The 18699-nt window shown below is 43.2% G+C and overlaps 2 protein-coding genes across 17 annotated transcripts in view; one reads left to right on the top strand and one right to left on the bottom strand.

The window, feature by feature from the left end:
- The window catches only part of PLEK (pleckstrin), a 64160-nt gene that overhangs the window by 26823 nt on the left and 18638 nt on the right, over positions 1-18699 (top strand). For 12 of the 16 annotated variants that reach the window (XR_012651624.1, XR_012651625.1, XM_075035520.1 and 9 more), the window contains 4 exons: positions 13876-14076; positions 15158-15413; positions 17086-17270; positions 17582-17750. Coding sequence is in view for 14 of the 16 variants with exons in the window: in XM_075035520.1 (XP_074891621.1) it covers positions 17703-17750 (48 nt within the window). In the remaining 2 variants the exon portion in view is untranslated. The remainder of the gene's footprint in view (positions 1-13875; positions 14077-15157; positions 15414-17085; positions 17271-17581; positions 17751-18699) is intronic. The other 4 variants (XM_075035529.1, XM_075035530.1, XM_075035525.1 and 1 more) reach the window with 4 other exon arrangements.
- On the bottom strand, positions 1825-9107 carry CNRIP1 (cannabinoid receptor interacting protein 1). The gene is made up of 3 exons (XM_075036782.1): positions 8879-9107; positions 8027-8171; positions 1825-3282 (listed from the first exon to the last, which is right to left on the bottom strand). Exons 1-3 carry the CDS (start codon positions 9055-9057, stop codon positions 3118-3120), a joined length of 489 nt encoding a protein of 162 aa, XP_074892883.1. The 5' UTR covers positions 9058-9107; the 3' UTR covers positions 1825-3117.

The following is an 18699-nucleotide window of genomic DNA, read 5'->3' as shown; positions in this document are numbered from 1 at the left end:
TTTCAGGTGGATTGACGCATTGTCAGCATTTTTTGATATTGTAATGGATAAAAATAAATATAAATATAAGCTTAGTTTGTTGTGCCCTGTTCTGAATTTTGGAGTTCTGTACAAAAAAGGCAATACTAATTAGAAAAAGCTGTGTAAAGAACAAATTTGGCTGGAGATTAAATGCTGCTGATTGCATAATGCATCAAACTGTCACAGCAACAATTTTTTTAGTGACTCAAGCTTTATGAATATTTACCAGAGTTGTCCTGGATGAAAGAAATTAAAAATATTACTTTCCAGGGAACGGCTAAAGTCTTGGGTCTCCTTTACTGAAGCAAATGTTAGCATTGTTAGCAAAGCACTTGTTGAGCAAGGGGAAATTGATGGGACTATTTTGCTTTACATGTGCAGAGTATCAGTGCTGGTGGTATGGGTACTCAACAAACACCACGTGAATAATCTTTTATTTAGGAATAATGCAAGGCCATCAAGCCACATTTCTGTATGCTTAAACCTCATCTAGGAAAGAAGGATATAACAGCTGATAAACACCATTTACACCTTCCCCAAGATCAGCTGTTAACCAGTCCTTATCCTTTTTATCACTGCCACTGTCTGTAAAAGGGGTGCTGCAATCCTGGGCAGCAATGTTCAGTCTCAGGGTATGAGGCCTGCAAGACACAAGTCTGGCTGTTTTCTCCTTCCTTTTAAAAGCAACTCACTCCATCTGCAGCCTGTTTCTTGGCCACCCTCTGAACTGATTGCTACAGGACTTGCTAGGATGTAAGAAAAGAGCTGTCCTATTTAGCATTAATATGGGCATGAGTATTTACCTTGGGAAGGGTGTGCTTCCAGCTAGCTGAGAGTAACAGCCCTCCTGTGCCAGAATAGGCTAGATTTATTCATTGTAACATTTCTTAAATGCTCAAGAGCTAGGACATTGTGGGCCAAGGATTTCATAGAAGCTGAACTCAAAATGAAGGCATGTCTTACACATTTTAATTTTACTAGGACAGAAGTTTCTCTGTTAATTTATGTATCATACATATTTCTTGCTGATGTGTTTTCAGTTCATATGTACAAACAAAATAAACCAAAGTATGCCAATTGTTGTAGAATAAAATTGCTTTCTAGTAGTGCACAGATAGAACTGGTTGACAGCTGGAAGTTCAGTATCGTTGAAGCCTGTTACCTAGAAACTTCTGCTAAAGTGCTGGCAATAACACTTCTGTCTGAAGTACAGATTACATTTGAATTTGCTCAGTTCAGTTTTTCTCATTTTGAAGAATTCTTTCTGTAGTCTAGGAAAAGTCTAGGAAAGAACTTAATGCAGAAGATTATTTCTAGAATTTCATCAGAGTGAAATTTGCCTGTGTAATATTGCCTCAGAGTAGAGATGCAGCTGGCTAGCTCATCGTTCCAGTGCTGTATTACATCAGTGCTACTGTCAGGCTCTTTTGTCTGCAGAAATCTGCAAACAGTCAAGCTTTTTGATTAATAATTCAACAGAAGCAAATATTTCTTTGGGATTTCACTTCTGTCCTAAATCTCTACTTTCCATGCTATGTTAGTGGAACAAAATGCAGTTGAATTTTATCAATAAGCTCTACTAAGTGTTATCCCATTAACTGTCTGCATTCTAGCACATTGGATCTGTATTGCCTAGAAACAGTAGCTTTGGGTAAAGAACATGAGGCACTTTGGACTGGATTCTCAGAACACACTGACTTCGTCCCCTCTGCTGTCTGACTTTCTAAAACCACTGCCTTTTTGGATACAGTATTTTCAACTTATTTAGATGGCCATACTAGAGAAGAAATTGTTTAAGTCCTTTATTACAAAGATCAAAAGTAATGGTTACCATTTACATACACAATTTACAAATTATTCACAAAAGGAATAACAGATACGCAAGAACTGACAGCTTACTTCAGCCCAAGTTGGGGATGGGACAGTGTATTTGTTTCCCTGCTTTATTTACTGAAAGAAAAGATGTATTTGCTTTTCATTTTCTGGATGTGTTAAACACTGATCTAGTGTTTATGTAGCACCTTTAGTCATAACCATGCAAATGCTTACATGCTTATCTTTATTTGAAAGAGTGCAATGCATGTATAAACATGCACTGGGATCTGTATTCTCTTCATACTGCTGACTGTTTGTTGTTCAAATTCTGTTGATTTTGATACAATACAGTGGTGAGGCTTGAAAAAGTTGATTTGTAGGATTCTACTGATTTGAGCAATGTGTCATTAAAACAAAAATGGAGATTACTATCAGAACTCTTATTCTAAGAACTAAATTAAGTATGGTTGCTATATCTTTAAAGAATACTATATGATCTTAAGATAGATATTAGCCATGTTGTTAAATGTCTTTGATATAACTGATTTATTGCTTTTCCTTCATTCAGGTTAGCATGTTTTATACCATCTCCTAAAGCTATTTCAGAGACTGGGAAACTTAACAAGAAAGAATCCTATTTCAGAGATTTGGTAAATTAGCAAACCTTTCACAGAATATCTTACAGCACTTAACAAACAGGAGAATGAGTTTCCAAATCCCCTGGTATGAAAGCACAATATCAACAGTGCAGTAGCTGCCATTTAGCTAAACCTACAAGTATCCATAATTTGCACTTTTTGCTGTCCGCTGGGATGACATGTATGACAAAATGCTTGGAGGAGCAAGCACACCAATTTAGGAGCAAACACAAATATAAATACAGAAATCACCAATGTGATGTTGCATCCAAATTCTAAGCAAAAAAGCAAAACACTTCACAAAAGTTGTTACATCTAGTGGAACTGTTTAGTGGGAATAATCCAAATACTTACAACAGTATTATGATGGTATGACTTTCTACCCAGCTATCAAATATTCTTTACTATGAACTTTTCAGTATTCTCAGGGTGACAGATAAAGAATGTTGCAGATGCCATGGTAAACTTAAAATACAGTAATAGGCGAAGATTTTAGTGGCACCACCTGTATATACAACATAGTTGTTGCAACCTTATGGAACAAAGCAACAGTACAGTATGCCTTTGTTAAGGCTTCTTGCTGGTTTAAAAAGGTAGATTTTTCTTTAGGGAGATTGTCCAGCAGTATTGGTTTTGCATCTCTTCAATGGAAGGTCTCTTTATTGATCCACATAAGACTGCGCGTTTCATTTGGCTTGCATTCGTACTCAATACTGCCAAAACTGTTTCCCCATTGGCAATGATCCCGTTTGTGGTAGTTGTAGAATTTGACTTGCCAGACTGTTTCAAAAACGCCAATGTCGTTAAACTGCGAGGAAAAGGCAATATCAGTGTTAGTGAGCTGATTATTTTGTTGGTTTCTCTATCTTAATGAGAAATAACACTCTTCTGAAACTGTGGAACATAAACCAGCTGATATAAGGGTCATTGTTCCTCAAGTCAACAAATCAAAGATCTGTAAAGCCTGCTCTAGCAGTCATAAAGTTTTTTATGCTTAGGCACATATAAAACATGAAGGATCAGATTCTCCAGGTACTGTCCTCTTGCACTTTTGTCTGGGAAAGGCAAGGGAGTAAAAATGTTCAAGTTCCCATATGGATAAATGTTACTAACAGCAAGACTCAAAGCTGTAATCCTTCCTAAGATGACACATCAGTAGTTGGCCCGATGATCTCTAAGTGGCTTGTATGTACTGTAGATCATGTAGCAGTGATCTGTAGTGATACAGGCCATCACTTCACCTTTATACCATACCTCGAGGCTGCAGTTAGGATTGGGAAGATTTTTTTTTTTCTTTTGCTCAATCTGAAATCTTTAACATCCCTGTATTTTGTAACCTTGTGTTTACAGTGTCTTGACTGAGATATGCTGCTATTAGACCACCTACTCCTTTCCTGGGATTCTGTTCCATGTCTTACATGGAACTTAAGCAAAAGAAGTTCTTTGTGCATTTCTGTAATTGCTAGTTGTACTGTGATAGTGCAGCTTTTCAAACAGATATGAGTAACAGAAGCTAGGAAGGTGATAATCAGTGTGTTTAGCAGATAAGTGTCTAATACAGTGAAGGAGTAGTGAGAGATCGACTGTAAGTTGACAGATTGCGCTTGCAACTTTGAGACTATGTCTATAGTAAGTTCTGTAGAATAAAATCTTTTTTTTTTTTTTAGCCACTGCTATACACGCTTACAACATCAGAAAAACCTTATGAGTGAGGCTTTCAAGGACAGATTATTATTTCATTTATAATGGTGATATAAAATTTGAGTTCCTGTGCCCTGAGACCTTGCAGAGAATCCGAAGTGTGGGTGTGAAGCCTGTATGTATTGCTGTTGGTCCCAGTAGTATCACTTGTTGATTGTGTTATGTTGTTAGAAGATACTAGATAGTGGATTCAGTGCTACTGAACAGCACTGTTCTTCAATGTTTTTTCCTTTTAAATATTTCCATCACTCACTTCAATGACAGCTTCTTCACTTGACTGTTTTCCATTCCCATCATGTGCCTGTGAGCTGACCTTTGATCATTTGCCTATTATAACCACACTTGCAAAGTCCATATGAAAGCCCTTCCTGACTCTTCCTGAGTTGCAAGCAGAGCCTTCTTGTATCCAGTTTTCTCAGGACATGTTTGTTTGTTTTTAATTCAAGATGCAGTTTGTAAGGTGCTGCTGCGTAATGGACATTGCTCTAAACCTTCCCCCAGCCTACTGTGGTAACTTAAATTTAGCTTTGACAACACCAGGAGTTGCTGTGTGCTGTTAGTGGAAGGTTTTTATTTGGCTCCAGTTCCAAGTGTTACCTTAAAGGAGTAGCTGAAATATTTCTGCTACTTCCTTTGACAAAGAAAGAATCAGATGTACAGGCTATTTTATCTCTCCCAGCAACTAAAACCTTAAATAGGGATTATTATTTTTTTTATTAATCATCTTTGATAGTAATCCTGATATAATGCAAGACGGTGAAGGTTAAGCACATTGGATATTACTGTGCACAATCCACAAAGAGAAATTTTCAGAAAGGAGCATCAGCCATCCTCAGTGTGGAAATTGAGGAAGAAAAGGCATTACTGATAGCATTTGTAGAAGGTGATATGATAAAAGAGCAGCATTTCATTTCATTAATGTATGGAGGATCTGAATTTTAACAAGATAGAGGAAGAAAAATTCTATGTTCCTCCAACAACCCAGATTGCTGAGCTACCCTGAGTAGTTTGACTGCTGTGGATTTCCAGGAGGAGAAAAGAATTAATTGTAGAGCTTTTCCAGTACCATGTGCGACCACACCACCGGCACCACCACACCACCCCCCCCAGCCCAGTACTTAGCAGATGCAGCAGCTCTGTGGCATAATGAGCATTCTGCATCCTCAGACCTCCCCTGAATTCTTATGGCTTGTGCAGCTGAATCCTGGCTCATCCACTGGGGCTGTATATGGGTCCTACTCTTTGTAGGTCAGGCTTAGAAGCCTATTTCCCTGTCTGCTATTCTCTGTCATCCAGTGCTATAGGTGTGAATAGTTATTTAATCACTCCCTCTGAATTTGCATGCCAGGATGATTTAATGGCTATTTATTACTGGGAATAGAGGTCTAGCTTCTTTATTCAATCTTAGTCTAGTCTGACCAAGAATAAAATGAGACCCAAAGAGAGGTTTCTAACTTAATTTACACCATTTGCTAGACAGTTTAGCAGTTTCTGGATAGTGCACATAATTGAGCATTCAGGTAACAGAAATGCATCCTCAGATTCTGGAATTCAGAAATAGGATTGTTGTTTTACATGTATAAACTATGGCTGTAATAGGTCAGATGTCTACTAGCCAGTTAAAGTAGGAGCACAAAGAATTATTTGTTTGAAGTTTTAAAGCAGATGGGAAACAAACTCTTAAGGACCTTTATGGACCTTCTGTCTTTCGGGCATTAGATTGGCAGTATCAGACCAGTTTTTAACTGCAGGACTGACCTCACAATCTATTTCTAATGTGAGTTCAGATTTTATGCTGTAAATAGTGTCCTTATCTCCCTAGGATGCATCAGGATCCTGCCTGTTCTAGAAAAGGAAGTGGAGGCAGAAGTTCCTCATAGTTGAAGGAAATAGGAAAATTTAAAGCTGTAAGCAATAAGCCCAGTTTTGAAGATTCAGGAAGTAGGTATTAGAAGCAGTTTTGGGACTGTGGTATCTGAGCTTGGTTCCCTAAATCTGTTATGGCTCCATCTAGCTAAGCAGCTAAATGATGAGTTAAACATGTAAATCCCTGTCGAGTTGCCTGTATTTAATACTTAAAAGTATCAATTGTGGACACTTAAGTCTGTACTGAAGAACCTATCTATCAAGATCAAATCCTAAAACGTGTTGAGGACCTACTTAATGCTTGAAAATCATATTAGCTTCATGGTTAGTATCCCAGGATTTGATTTGGTAGAAGCAACTGTTTGGACAAATATTATGGCTACTTACTCTGATGCTGCAACAAACCATCTTGGAGCTTGTACCTGAAAATCAGACCCTCCTTGCATTTCTGGGAATTACTTCATTTGTGATTTGACTTGGTTTTCTCCATAAGAAAAGTTAAACTTTCAGATTTTCAGAGTTCACATTAGTGCTACTCTTAAGGGCAAAGGTGGCTATCAAAATAGGGATGCCTTGGTCAAAGCAGCTTTTGGGGGGGGGAGTGCTGCCCTTTCACCTCCTGGTATAAGGACATTGTGAAATATAACTGCAATACTTAACAGTGGCATCCAGCAGCCCTGTTCTGCTTGAGAAGTTATACTGGGTGTTTGGTTTTCCTAGGTGTTAAAAGGAGGTGACTGTATAGAAAAGTGATTAATGTGGACAAATACTTCAGGGTAGTCTTATTAACCTAGGATTATGAAGTGGTAACTGTTAATGGGATGTGGGTCTCCCAGATTAAGTTATGCATGCTGTAATTATTAGAAACTCCAAATGGAGATGTTACAGTTCTTACTCAGAAGGGGATTACCATGCTAAATGATGATTCCAGAAAAAAATAGTGAAGATAAAGATGAAATCTTATCTCACATTTGCTCACTTCCCACAAAAGCTGAAATCTGGTGGGCTTGGCAAGGTCCTAAACATGTATAAGTTGGAACAGACTCTTAAGAGAGCTTCAGATGAAGATAGCTTACTGCCCTGTTTCCCCTTTTTGGTACAGGAAGCATAGAATAAACAGCAGGAATCCCTCACAACTGTAATCAGGAGAGGGGAAAAAAAACCCCACAAACAACCAAACCAAAGCCAGAACAAAAGAAATCTCGCTTTGCACCCTGAGTGTTGTGGAAATCCGCCTGCTGCTCTTCCAATCTTCTGTCAGCTCTGCTGCCTTACAGGCTGGAGCTTTTGTCATCTCACTTTGAGGCCATGGCATATACTGATTCTGACTCTTAGAGCTTCTCTTCAAGGTTGGAGTGAGGAGCCACTTGTGTAAGAATTAAGGTTTGTGGATGCAGAGATAATGTGATAATGGGAGCATATGAGGAAAGAAAGGGAGACAACAGCCTGAGGGGGGTGGTGTTCTTATGCATGCTTTCAGCCTCTGGCAGGCCCTCAGGCATCCTGCAGATGACAGGTAGAAGGGGAGAGTAGTCATCTCTTGTGCTTGGGGCATGCTGTGCTCCAAAAAATCTGGCAGTGCTGGCAGATAAAAGGGGAGGTCCCTGTATGCCAAGGGCTTGGGCTTGGATTCCTAGCCAGGGACCTTGGTGGGAGTTGTCTGAAGTCTATAATATGTCCTGCAGAAGAGGCAAGATGTTCAGCTCTCATTTCTTTCTGCTGCAGCACCCCAAAGGGCTTTGCAGGTCTCTAGAAATCCCCCTACTACTTCCTGGCCCTTGCTGCTCTCTTGGCTTCCCCTTGGGAAGCAGGGCTTGTGTTTTCCAGCTACGCTCTGACCAGCGGTCTTACTGATGCAAAGCAGAGAGGAGGGCAGCAGCTTGATCAGACTTTGCCCTGGAATATTTCACCTCAAGACCTCTCTGGGAGTCAACCCCCTGCTGCCCTCCCTTGTCGTCCCATGCCAGGCTTGGAGAAACACATACCTGCATGTTGACCTGGATGGGCTGTCTCTCCCCACTCTTGGTATGGGGCACCCCTTCTGTATCATAGATCCCTGTGTAAGAGGCCACCTGTGCATCCCTCGATTTCTCTTCCAGCGGGACATTGACGCCCCCAATGCCCATTGTCCTGTAAAGAGACGGGATCCATCCTTTCAGTAGCCCCGCAGGTCCCCTTCCCTAGCAGCTTGAAGCAAGCATGTGGCCTGGCAGCCTCTGTGCTGGGGGATGCTTCAGGGATTTTGGCAGACCTGCAGGTGTTGCTGACTCACTGGCGCCCCTGAAAAATGTCAGGGCTCTGCAGTCACCCAGGGAAGGTGTAGAAAGGAAAGGCAGGAGGGATCTGATGTCGAGTAGCTGGGGAGAGGTTATTCGAATCTCTTCTCCAGGCATGCCCCTCCACCCAGAGCTGGTTCCCCGTGTGCATCCTCCCTAGTCCCAGTCTCTGCTTTGCCATGCTGCAGCGAGGCTTGGGCATGATGCATCTCTGACATGCAGGGCTGGAGGGGCCTTCTCCCTCTGCCTCCAGGGCAAACCGTGGGGAAGGAGGGAGAAAAGGAGCTGGGCTTGAAAGGGCTCTCTCAGGAGGTGGGGAGGGAGAGGGAAGGAAGTGAGTCCCAAACGTGCCTCTCTTCTGAGCCAGCCAGGCAAAGCACTGGGAACAGTTCGTCAGGGACCTAGAAACGGGGCCACCAAAGCAAAAGGGCGGGGAGGGAGAAATCATGGAAACCCTGTGCTGTCAGCCTGCCAGGAAAAAATATTAAACCTCTAAAAATAAAGCAGCGGGGAAGGGAGGGCCAGGGAAGCCACCCCAAGCCGGGAGGCTGCTGCACTTACGTGGCCTGGACGGTGCCGGGCCGAAGGGCCACCTCAATCTTGTACTTGGCTCCGGTCAGCAGCTTGATGGTGCGGTTCTGGCCGAAGCGCTGCCCGTCCACCTTGAAATACACCGCCCCGTCGTTGGGCTGGATTTTGAGGGAGACGCTGATTTTCACGAGGCCGGGGATGTCGTCCATCGCTTGTCGCCGGGGGAGAGGGGGGGGGGGGCTGCGGGCTCTGCGCTCGTCTCGCCCTCTCCGCGGAAGGCGGCTGGCCGGGAGAGGAGAGCGAGGCTGCGAGGGAGAGGAAGAGGAGGAGGGAGGAGGAAGAGGAGGGGCTGCCGGATCCCAGCCAGCCCAGCCCTTCCCAAAAGCAGCGGATGATATATTTGGTTTTTTCCCTCCCCCTAATCGCGGCGCAGCATCTGGGCAGCGGATGTACACACCCCTCCGCCCCCCCATCACCCGGGTTGGGGGACATTTGCAGCTGCCCAGATTGCAGCCGGTTTCCAGGCAGTAAATCCGGCCCTGATTACTGCAGCCTTAATCCCGTCATTCGTCCCGGAGGGGAGCACGGGGGGCCCGTGCCGTGCCAGGCGGGCGCCGCCGCCGCCGCCGTTCAGCACCACGGGCGCGGACAGCGGCGCGGGCAGGCAGCGCCCCACAGGGCTCCTCCGCCGGCGGGCAGCGCGCCGTGGGGTCTCGTCGGAGGGGGGACTCCTTCCCCCCCCCCCCCCCCCCCCCAAATCACCCTGCTGATCCATCCCCTCACCGCGGGGAGCCGTCTCCCGTAGGCTGATCGAGCCCTCTGGGGTGGGCTGAGGCATCTGCGTAGCGGCACGTAGGAGCCAGAGCTGCCTGAGAGGGAGGGGAGGGCGGAGAGCAAAGACATGTTTTTGTGGCTCTTCTCTCTCCCTGTACGGCAAAAGGTTTTTGTGAGCCCATCATCCTAGACTGAGTGTTAGTTTCTTGCTCCCCGAAGTCAACAGTCAACATTAATATTTGGTTCAGGGTTTCTGTTGGGATTTTTTTAATCACTTTATTGAAATCTTCTTATTTTAATAGAAAAAAATCCCACCGTAATTGCAGTATCAGATCAGAATCTCATTTCTTTGAGTCTAATACTACTCTTTACCTACGGCTGGTACCATTTTTTCAAAGAGAAAGATCTCTGAAACTGGAGGTTGTACCATAATTCTACTCTCCACAGGTCTCATTCCTGTCTAACAGATTGTTTTTAACCCAGGAGCAGGTTTGTGCATCCCTTCCATTCCTTTGCATTCGTACTTGTTTGCTGGTAAAACTGCAGCATTCTTATGGCTGACAGAGGACTTGGGCCACAAATATATTTTTTGTTTGATTGGACATAATGGCAGAGTTAATGATTTTGTTAGGAGAATTTCACAGCTGCATGTTGCACTGGACCTGAACTTTTCTTTGTTTTTCTAAAGCTGGGATGCACACATGGTGGTAAAATGTAGTAGTATTGCTAAGCCAAATGGAAGATATAGCATTACCCAGGTGCCTTTCTTTGTGCATGCAAGTTAATTAGTGAATTAATTTTATTGTGAACATTAAGAAAAAGAATACATCCTGCTGAAAAATTAACCTCTAAAAAAAAAAAAAGAAATCCTACTGTATTTGTGTTGATTAGGTATCCAGCTAAGAATATGCTTCATAATGTGTCCAGGCAGCCAGGTTTCTGCAAAGATAAGGGTAGGACATGATCCCTGCCTCTCAGAACTGTGTACGTGTTAAGTTTTGTAAGTAACATCCTACCTTCGATGGCGCTCACTGGCAGCAGAGAGTCCCCCATAGGGAGGTTGTTACACAATGCAGCCATTGCTTCTCCCACTGAACAGTCAAGAGCGAAACAAATGCTATTAAAAAAACCCCTAACATTTCCCTATGTACGATGAAGTGGTGGCATTATCAGCATTAATATATGAGAAGAATCTTTTGGGTTTGGTCAGTCACCTAAGACTCTTGTATTGTCAAAGGGCACCTAATCAAAGAGTAGTTGAACCTAATCAAGCAGTAAGTTGCAGGAGCAACTCATTCCACAGTGGGACCCAACATTTGATCATGAATCATACACTGAACTCCAACAGTTTATTGCAAAGATCTTTGCTGACTTTAAAGGTCCTCAAAGGCAGTCCACAAAAAGTTAGGTAAAGTTAATCCCTCCAACCATTGTCAAGGTCAACAATGAATGGTCTTGAAAATATCTTGGAAGTTACCAGACAATCAAGTTGTATGCATAGGTTTTCAGATAAGGAAGCAGCTGGTATATATGGACACAGCTTATAACAGTATGGCTCCGCAAAAGAAGACCACATGTGCATTTCTCCCTATCTTTTTTGCTTGTTGCAAGAGAATTCTCATTTTTCATTCTATTCTGCTGAAACTGCTGCACTTTGTGGCTTGTTGAAACTTTTGCTTGCAGCAATTCCCACTTCTGTAAGTTTAAATGTAATTCAGTACAAAATCACAGAGGCCTTACACATGGGGAATCTGATAGTATCACTTAAAGTGGGGTGTGAAGAATAATGGCCATTGCCAGGGATCAGTTTTACTCAGCTCATGGGCCAGACATATCATGTTGTAGTAAATTGTGTGTAGCTAAAGACATTGATTGCAATTAGTTTCCCAAGTACATGAGAGCTCAGATCTATAACGAGGGTTTTTTTTCCCCTTATTATTTCTGCCTGAGTGATCATCTTTCTCTGACACAGCTCAGGCTGTGACTTTATTCCAGACCGCTATGGCAAAAAGTGGCAAACATGAGGGAGAACTAAAAAAGCATCATATTATGGATTACATGTGCATAGGCTGAGTAACTGTTTTACCATGTGAAAGTGAAACATGGTGAGAGTAGAATGTTTATGAAGAAGAAATTTTAAATGTAGGCATTGCCTTTCTTTTTATCCATCTGATAAAGGGGTTGCCTTTGCTAAGTCTTTCTGGGAGCTTAGTTTTGTTGCTGCCCACGTTAATGGCCCTGACCAGCCTCACCTGGGGCCTCCACCCACACCTATGCCCACGGGCCCTATTTCAGCTCAGCCCTGGGCCTTTAATCTCTTCCTGAGTTATGCTTAGGAATGCTGGTTTCCAGCTCTGCCACCGACATATCCAGCCATAGATGCTGTTGATCTTGACCTGTAGGCGGACTACCTGGCTTGACCTCAGCCCATCCCTATGGAGATGCCAGATGCTGTGGGCTGCCCCCTCACTGAGGGTGGTTGGATGGCCCCTGGGTAGAGAAACCCATGCCCTTCCAGTCTCCATGGGGGTTTTCTATGGGTCCCAGCCCCCAGGCTGCTGCATGGTTACCTGAAATTAATTGCTTGATATTCTATAGGGAGCAAAATACCTGCAGGAAGAAGGAGGCAGTGTGGTTTTGCCAGGAGCACAAAGCAAATGGGCTGACGTTTACAAGATTCAAAGCTAAATAGATGATCATAGGCTTAGGACAAGGTCCCATTTCTCCTAAGCCACAGCAGTAATTTACTTCCAGATAAATTTGTGTCCATTCTGCCATTCTCTACACCTACATTTGAGGGGTGGGGGTTGGAATCTTTAATGTCTTTGTAAAATGCAAAACTGCTTTTTGGGGTTTTTTTTCAGTCCTTCAAATCTACCTTTTGTTCCCCTGGCACTTGAGGCTTCCCAGCCTGTTGTCTGGAGTTAGCAAGGTACATTAAGCTAATTCACTTCACTTGGAGCAGGAACATTACAGCACTCCCCTGTGCCCTGGTGAACCCCTTAGTGCTTTTGAAGGGGTTGGTGAGCTCCTACAAGTGAGCTGCAGCCAGCATGCTCAGCTATTCTCATCTTTCTGTCTCTTCCCAGAACTAGTAAAGTCTTCTCACACTGCAGCTTCATCCTCCAAGACCTCTCTCTTGTGCTTAGGCCTTCCCTGCTGCGGCTACATTGCCTGTATGTACCTCTGATGGGGAACTAGTGTAGGGAAGAGGCAAGTATGTCACAGGTGAGGTTGGATGCATCCAATGAAAAGTCAGAGCTAATATGCACATAAGCCATGGCCTATGCTTTGCGCTGGTCCAATTTGTGTAGAAAACATTCTGGAGAAATCCATTTGGTCTCTCGACTGCATCCACTCAATATGATCTCTCTATGAGTAATAATATGTCAACTGTATAAGCTTTTCAGTATTACCATTTATGCAAGCCTTCCCACTTAGAGTTAATGCACTAATCCTGCTGCATAGCTCCACAATAATTAAATATATGAAATGTGCCTTGAGGTCCGAACAGGACAGTTAATTTATGACAGCCAGCCCACAGTATTCAGATTCCAAGGTGACGTGGACAATATCTGTAATAGTCTTTTCATGCTTGCCCCTCTTTGGTTCCTTTCTTAACACAGTGGCAAATTTGGAAATGTTCTGGTTTGGGATTTCTTTTCGAGAAGTGAATGCAAAGCCACAATCTCTCATTCACTAAAAATAGCCATATGTGTTATTCGTATGGAGTGAATTGTGCTGAGACTTGCACCTGCCAGCTCTCAATTTAATATTGTAATTCTTTTGAGACCTTTGCCTCTGTGCAAAAGTGAGAAAGGGTTTTACTGAACTATAAGCTGGACCCAGTCTCTATCACCTTTGCAAACCACTTGTGTATATTATTTTTCCCATGTAGACAATCATTTTGAACATATAGCATTTGATTTAATTTCCCCTGGAAATGCAGCTGGATTTGCTGGAGATGCATATTTATGGAGAACTCACGTGCTCTGCTACAGATGGAGTGGGCTTATGGCATTTACAATGCAGCAAACATGTTTGAAGAACAGCTCTGCAAGGGCTAGTAGAGAGAGCAGTGAAGCTGATGTAACAAGCTGAGAAACTGCCTGTCTTCCTTGCAGCTGACATGTTTAATTGCAAAGATATGGTTCCAATTTTCAGTATAAATGCCCATCAGTCTCTCAGCTAGATCTCTCGCTCACATAAATGTGGTTGATTGCTTTTTTTTATTTTATTTTTAATGATTGCAGGTGTGGACCTTGAAGTAGCAGAAAAAAACCAGAATTCTCTGAGGAAATACAGCAGCAAGATCTCCTGTACAAGAACAGATCACTTGCCAGTAAACTGAGCCAAGATAGTCAGCTCTGTTGCAGATTGTGCTATTGTGACAAATGTTGCTAATCCAGCATCATGCACCATTACCTACTTCGGACAGAAATGGGGAGAACAGGGTAAGTTATAGCAGGTTTTCACAATGCAGGTTACTTTCTCTTTCTGCCAGACAAGGCTCTTTCCTTCCCTCTGTGGAGAGCTGGAAGAAATACAGCTCTTCCTCTCTCTTATGCCTGGTGCTGCTCTTTAGGAATGGCTGCACAAAGAAGATGTGCTTCAGCAGTCCAGGCTGTCCCTCACACTTGCCATGGCCACTGTATGATTAAGGACCATTTTGCTTCACATGAATGATTTAGCTGATCAGCCCATTTCTGCCTGGGGAAAGCTGAAGTGCTGATTCTCCTGTGGTGATCTGTCATAAATGAAACCAAGCCTTAGTGTTAAAAGAAAAGGATCGTTCTGGACACATAAGGTAGAAGGGCAGAAGGAGTAGCTGAGCTTTGAAGATGAAATAGAAACAATATAGAGAAGTGTTATAGAAATAGTTGCTTCCAGCTAATATTGGATGGAGGTAATTTTATGCTTTGACACTGAGTTGCTTAAGTAGCTAATGTTAAATTGTGGAGTCATTGGCTTGGTGCCACTGTGTCTAAAATCACATTTCACACCTCCAAGGGCTTTTCATGCAGGTAAATAAGAAACTGAGCTTTTGTGAAATTGTGGAGTCAGCATCCTTTTCTGTTCACTTTAAACCACTTTTTAGTATAAGGTCATATAGATATTCTATTGAAGAGGATCTGTCCTTGGACATTTTATATCATCAATTTATCATGCAGGGCCCTGTCATCCTGACTCAGCACAAACACTGAACTAGTAGGGACAGGTGAGCAGGAAAACCTGCTCAGAGGCTGCCTGCAGGGAGGAAAATGCTGGCAGATTTCTTTGTCTTTGTTCCCCATAACCCTTCCAGCTGTGGAAAGGGTTTCCTTTCCTCAGGTCTGAGGGACAGCAAGGTAGAGACAGAAGGAAGAGCTAACTGTGAGCCACTTCTTGTTCTCTAATGCTTACCCCCAGCTCTGTAGTGTTATGGCCTCAAACCAGCTAATGAAGGGATAGTTTGTCTACCAGCCATACAGTGAAAGGTATTTAATCTGAGTTGTGGTTGTCTATGACCTGTATTTTTGCGTTATCCAATCACAGGAAAAAAAAAAGTGTGCCTTTTCCCAAAGATGGAACCACTGGAGTGAAAGGGAAGAGAAGGAAATAATTCACCTTCTTAAAGCAAAAGGAATTACTGACCAAGAAAGACATTATACAGTAAGAATCTCCTGAGTCCATCGAGCATCATTTTAAGGCTTATGGGAAATGAAAGGAGTCTTCACAGAAATATAACTCAGAAACTCAGATCATCTCAACTCTGGAATGCATCTTCAATTCATTCCAGGCCCTGGGACTGGTAGGCAGATTCTTTATTGTACATGTGACACAAAGCTTTTTGCTCACTTTTTAGTGATAAAATATTACTTTTAGCTCTTGTCGTGGTTTAACCCCAGCCAGCAACTAAGCACCACGCAGCCGCTCACTCACTCCCCCCCCATCCAGTGGGATGGGGGAGAAAGTCGGGAAAAGAAGTAAAACTCGTGGGTTGAGATAAGAACAGTTCAATAGAACAGAAAAGAAGAAACTAATAATGATAACGATAACACTAATAAAATGACAGCAGTAGTAATAAAAGGATTGAAATGTACAAATGATGTGCAGGGCAATTGCTCACCACCCGCCGACCGACACCCAGCCAGTCCCCGAGCGGCGATTCCCTGCCCCCCCCTTCCCAGTTCCTAAACTAGATGGGACGTCACATGGTATGGAATACACTGTTGGCCAGTTTGGGTCAGGTGCCCTGGCTGGGCATGAGAAGCTGAAAAATCCTTGACTATAGTCTAAAAACTACTGAGCAACAACTGAAAACATCAGTGTTATCAACATTCTTCACATACTGAACTCAAAGCATAGCACTGTACCAGCTACTAGGAGACAGCTCACTCTATCCCAGCTGAAACCAGGACAGCTCTGTTCCCAAAGAGCATGAAGCTTTTATTAGCTATGTGTGAGTTTCTGTCCCTCTAATAATTTTAGAATCTGTTGGCTGATGTCAAGTACACTTGACAGCCAGAGAATTGGAAAGCGTATATTGAATCTTTGATTTGCAAACTGCCTAATGGATGATTGGCTTGGTCAGAAACTAGGGCCTTTAATAGCAATTAGATCCTCACAGCAGCATGATTTACATGAGCAAAGGAACAATGTACTGAGACTGTAGGATCTACAGAAACAAGACCTGAACAACCTAATGATGCATAAATTCATCATTACAAAAAGGTATGCTTTGGGCAGAATGTGCTGCAAAGTGTATAGCCTGAGATTGCTGACACAAACAGGTGCTCTGCTTGAAGATGAGACTGGAGGGGTCATTTAAGCAGCAGCTAGTTGAGAAAGATCTGGAAAGGAAAATCTCAGTTCAGACAGTGAAGAGAAACATTCAGCAGTTGGGATAGTGAAGCACTAATACAGATAAGCAAGGAAGGAGTGGAGTCTCGTCTGTGGGAGAACCACTAAATAGCCATCAGTGAGGAATGGCTAGAGAAAGTCTTTGAGGGCTCTTCTAACCTTCTGATCCTCTGTCACAGACCTTGTCAGACTTCTGTGTACTTCTGACTAAAGGCTGAGACAGAGAGAGTCAAATGGAGAGCAGGAATGTCTGCAGAAAAAGTCCCTGTTTGGGGATCTTTACAAGAGGCAGAGGTGCCAGATGGAGTAATCCTGGGCTCAACCCTTATCTCAGTGGGCTCAGCTGTAAAAGTGACTTGAGTCTTGTGCATGGGAGAATGCTCTTGGCAATGCAGCAGCCTCCTTATTGCCTCCCATATACCACCACCCTTCCTTCTGTATGGGGAAGAGGGATTGTGGCTCTGGTATATACCAACTTTTGGAAAATTACAGTTTTGCCTTATCTTTCACCAAATATAGCCAAATGAGCTCTGCAGCAAGTAAAAGATGCTCGTAGAAAGTGACATTCTGCAGTGCTTTATGTAAAGTGCTGGTCTAATCCATTTATGCCTATTTGACAGGTAACCTTTTTGGGAGGCTTCAGCACCAAACCCCAAAAGCTGATCAAGTCCGATAAACAAATTTCTTTTATCAGCAGAGGGCGCATCGTCATTAAGCAAGTGAGGGCTCTCCAGCTCTCTGCCAGACCCCACCCACTCACCCACTGGGCATCAGACTTCAAAGACGGGATGAAGTGACAGAACCGGTGAGTTGGAAAACTGTCTGTGAGATCCTTTTGGCACGCACCAAGCAGCAACACAGCATGCCACCCTGTTTGTTGTTTTGCTAGAGTTCATGTATTTGCAAAATGGGCCTGATTTCCTGGGATTGGGCATTAAAATGCTTTTTTTGATCTCCCAGGTCACTGTCATCAAGGCTGGCCATATTTGGTACAGTTGAGCATTTTGTCAGGCTGTTGCCTGTTCTGTCAGAGGCAAATTATAAATACACATGTGCTTCTGCATTTCCCTATCTCTCACTCTGTAAGAGGAAATGGGCTTGTTTTCATGTGATTAGCAGGCAGAGGAACTTGTGAAAGTGACACAGCTGTACTGTAAAAACACCAGCCCACGGACTTTGCTGCCAGAGGAACTTAACTGCCAGCGCTGATAGACCTGAGAGCAAGATTGCCTCAGACATGGAGCGAGAACCAATGCGCCTAAGGGAGGGCTACTTGGTTAAGAAGGTAAGTGGGCAGTTTTGGATGGAGTGGAGGAGGAAGCTAACTCTGAAGAGGTTGGGGAGGTATAGGGAAACATACTTTGGTTTCAGTTATTAAAACAAGGATCATTTTTTCCAAAAAGAAAGGGCAAATGAACAGAATTCCTTGAGCAGTAAAACAATGTGGTGTTAGTGATTATAGAGGTACTTGTTAGCAGTTATATCTTGTCAGAATACTACAAAAGACATTTTGCACATATCTCAGATGTACCTGTGGATCAAAAGATTTGTATTTTTATGAAGGAAACTAATGCCCTTAGTGGAAGCTTGGCAAAATAGGTAACAGCTTGAAATGGCCACAGCCTACTCGATTGCACTTAATCTCCGAGTTAAACATCAAGGAAGCATAGTGAGATTAAAGAGGTCTGATCACCTTGTCCTAGAGACAATGCTTGGGGCCACAGGCACTTCCCTTCTTTGGGAAGGCAGTTGCTGCTCCACAGCAACCTCTGCTCTGGAGCCTTTTGTGGTAAAGCCCATAGGATAAAGCCTTGACTTCCATTTAAATCTATAGTGACATCAGTCTGGCTTAAAGCAGCCTAACTAAACAGTGTCAGTCCTAGAGCAAGAGAATAGCTCTCTCCTGTGGTATCTCTGCTCATCAAAATGAGAATTTCACTCACTAGAACATCTGGCTGGAGGGATCTCTAATCTGGGACCAGTGTTATGAAGAGGCCACTCCTCAGTCTTACTTCCACTGACACTGAAAGGAAGTAAGTTCATAAAGTAATTGCAAAGCTGCGGTGATGCTGTCATGAGGAAGGAGAGCGCCAAATTTGTGCTGTGTAGATTGTAGATATCTAGTTCCAATGGCCTGATATATAGAGAATTGGCTCATGATCTATATTCCTCCATGACAGGGGAATGGCTGGAAACTTAGACACTGGGACAATCCCAAACTGTGCCCAGCTGGG

This window comes from Buteo buteo, chromosome 9, assembly GCF_964188355.1.
Source record: "Buteo buteo chromosome 9, bButBut1.hap1.1, whole genome shotgun sequence".
In the NCBI taxonomy this organism is placed as follows: Eukaryota; Metazoa; Chordata; class Aves; order Accipitriformes; family Accipitridae; genus Buteo; species Buteo buteo.
This window is presented reverse-complemented; position numbering and strand designations above follow the sequence as displayed.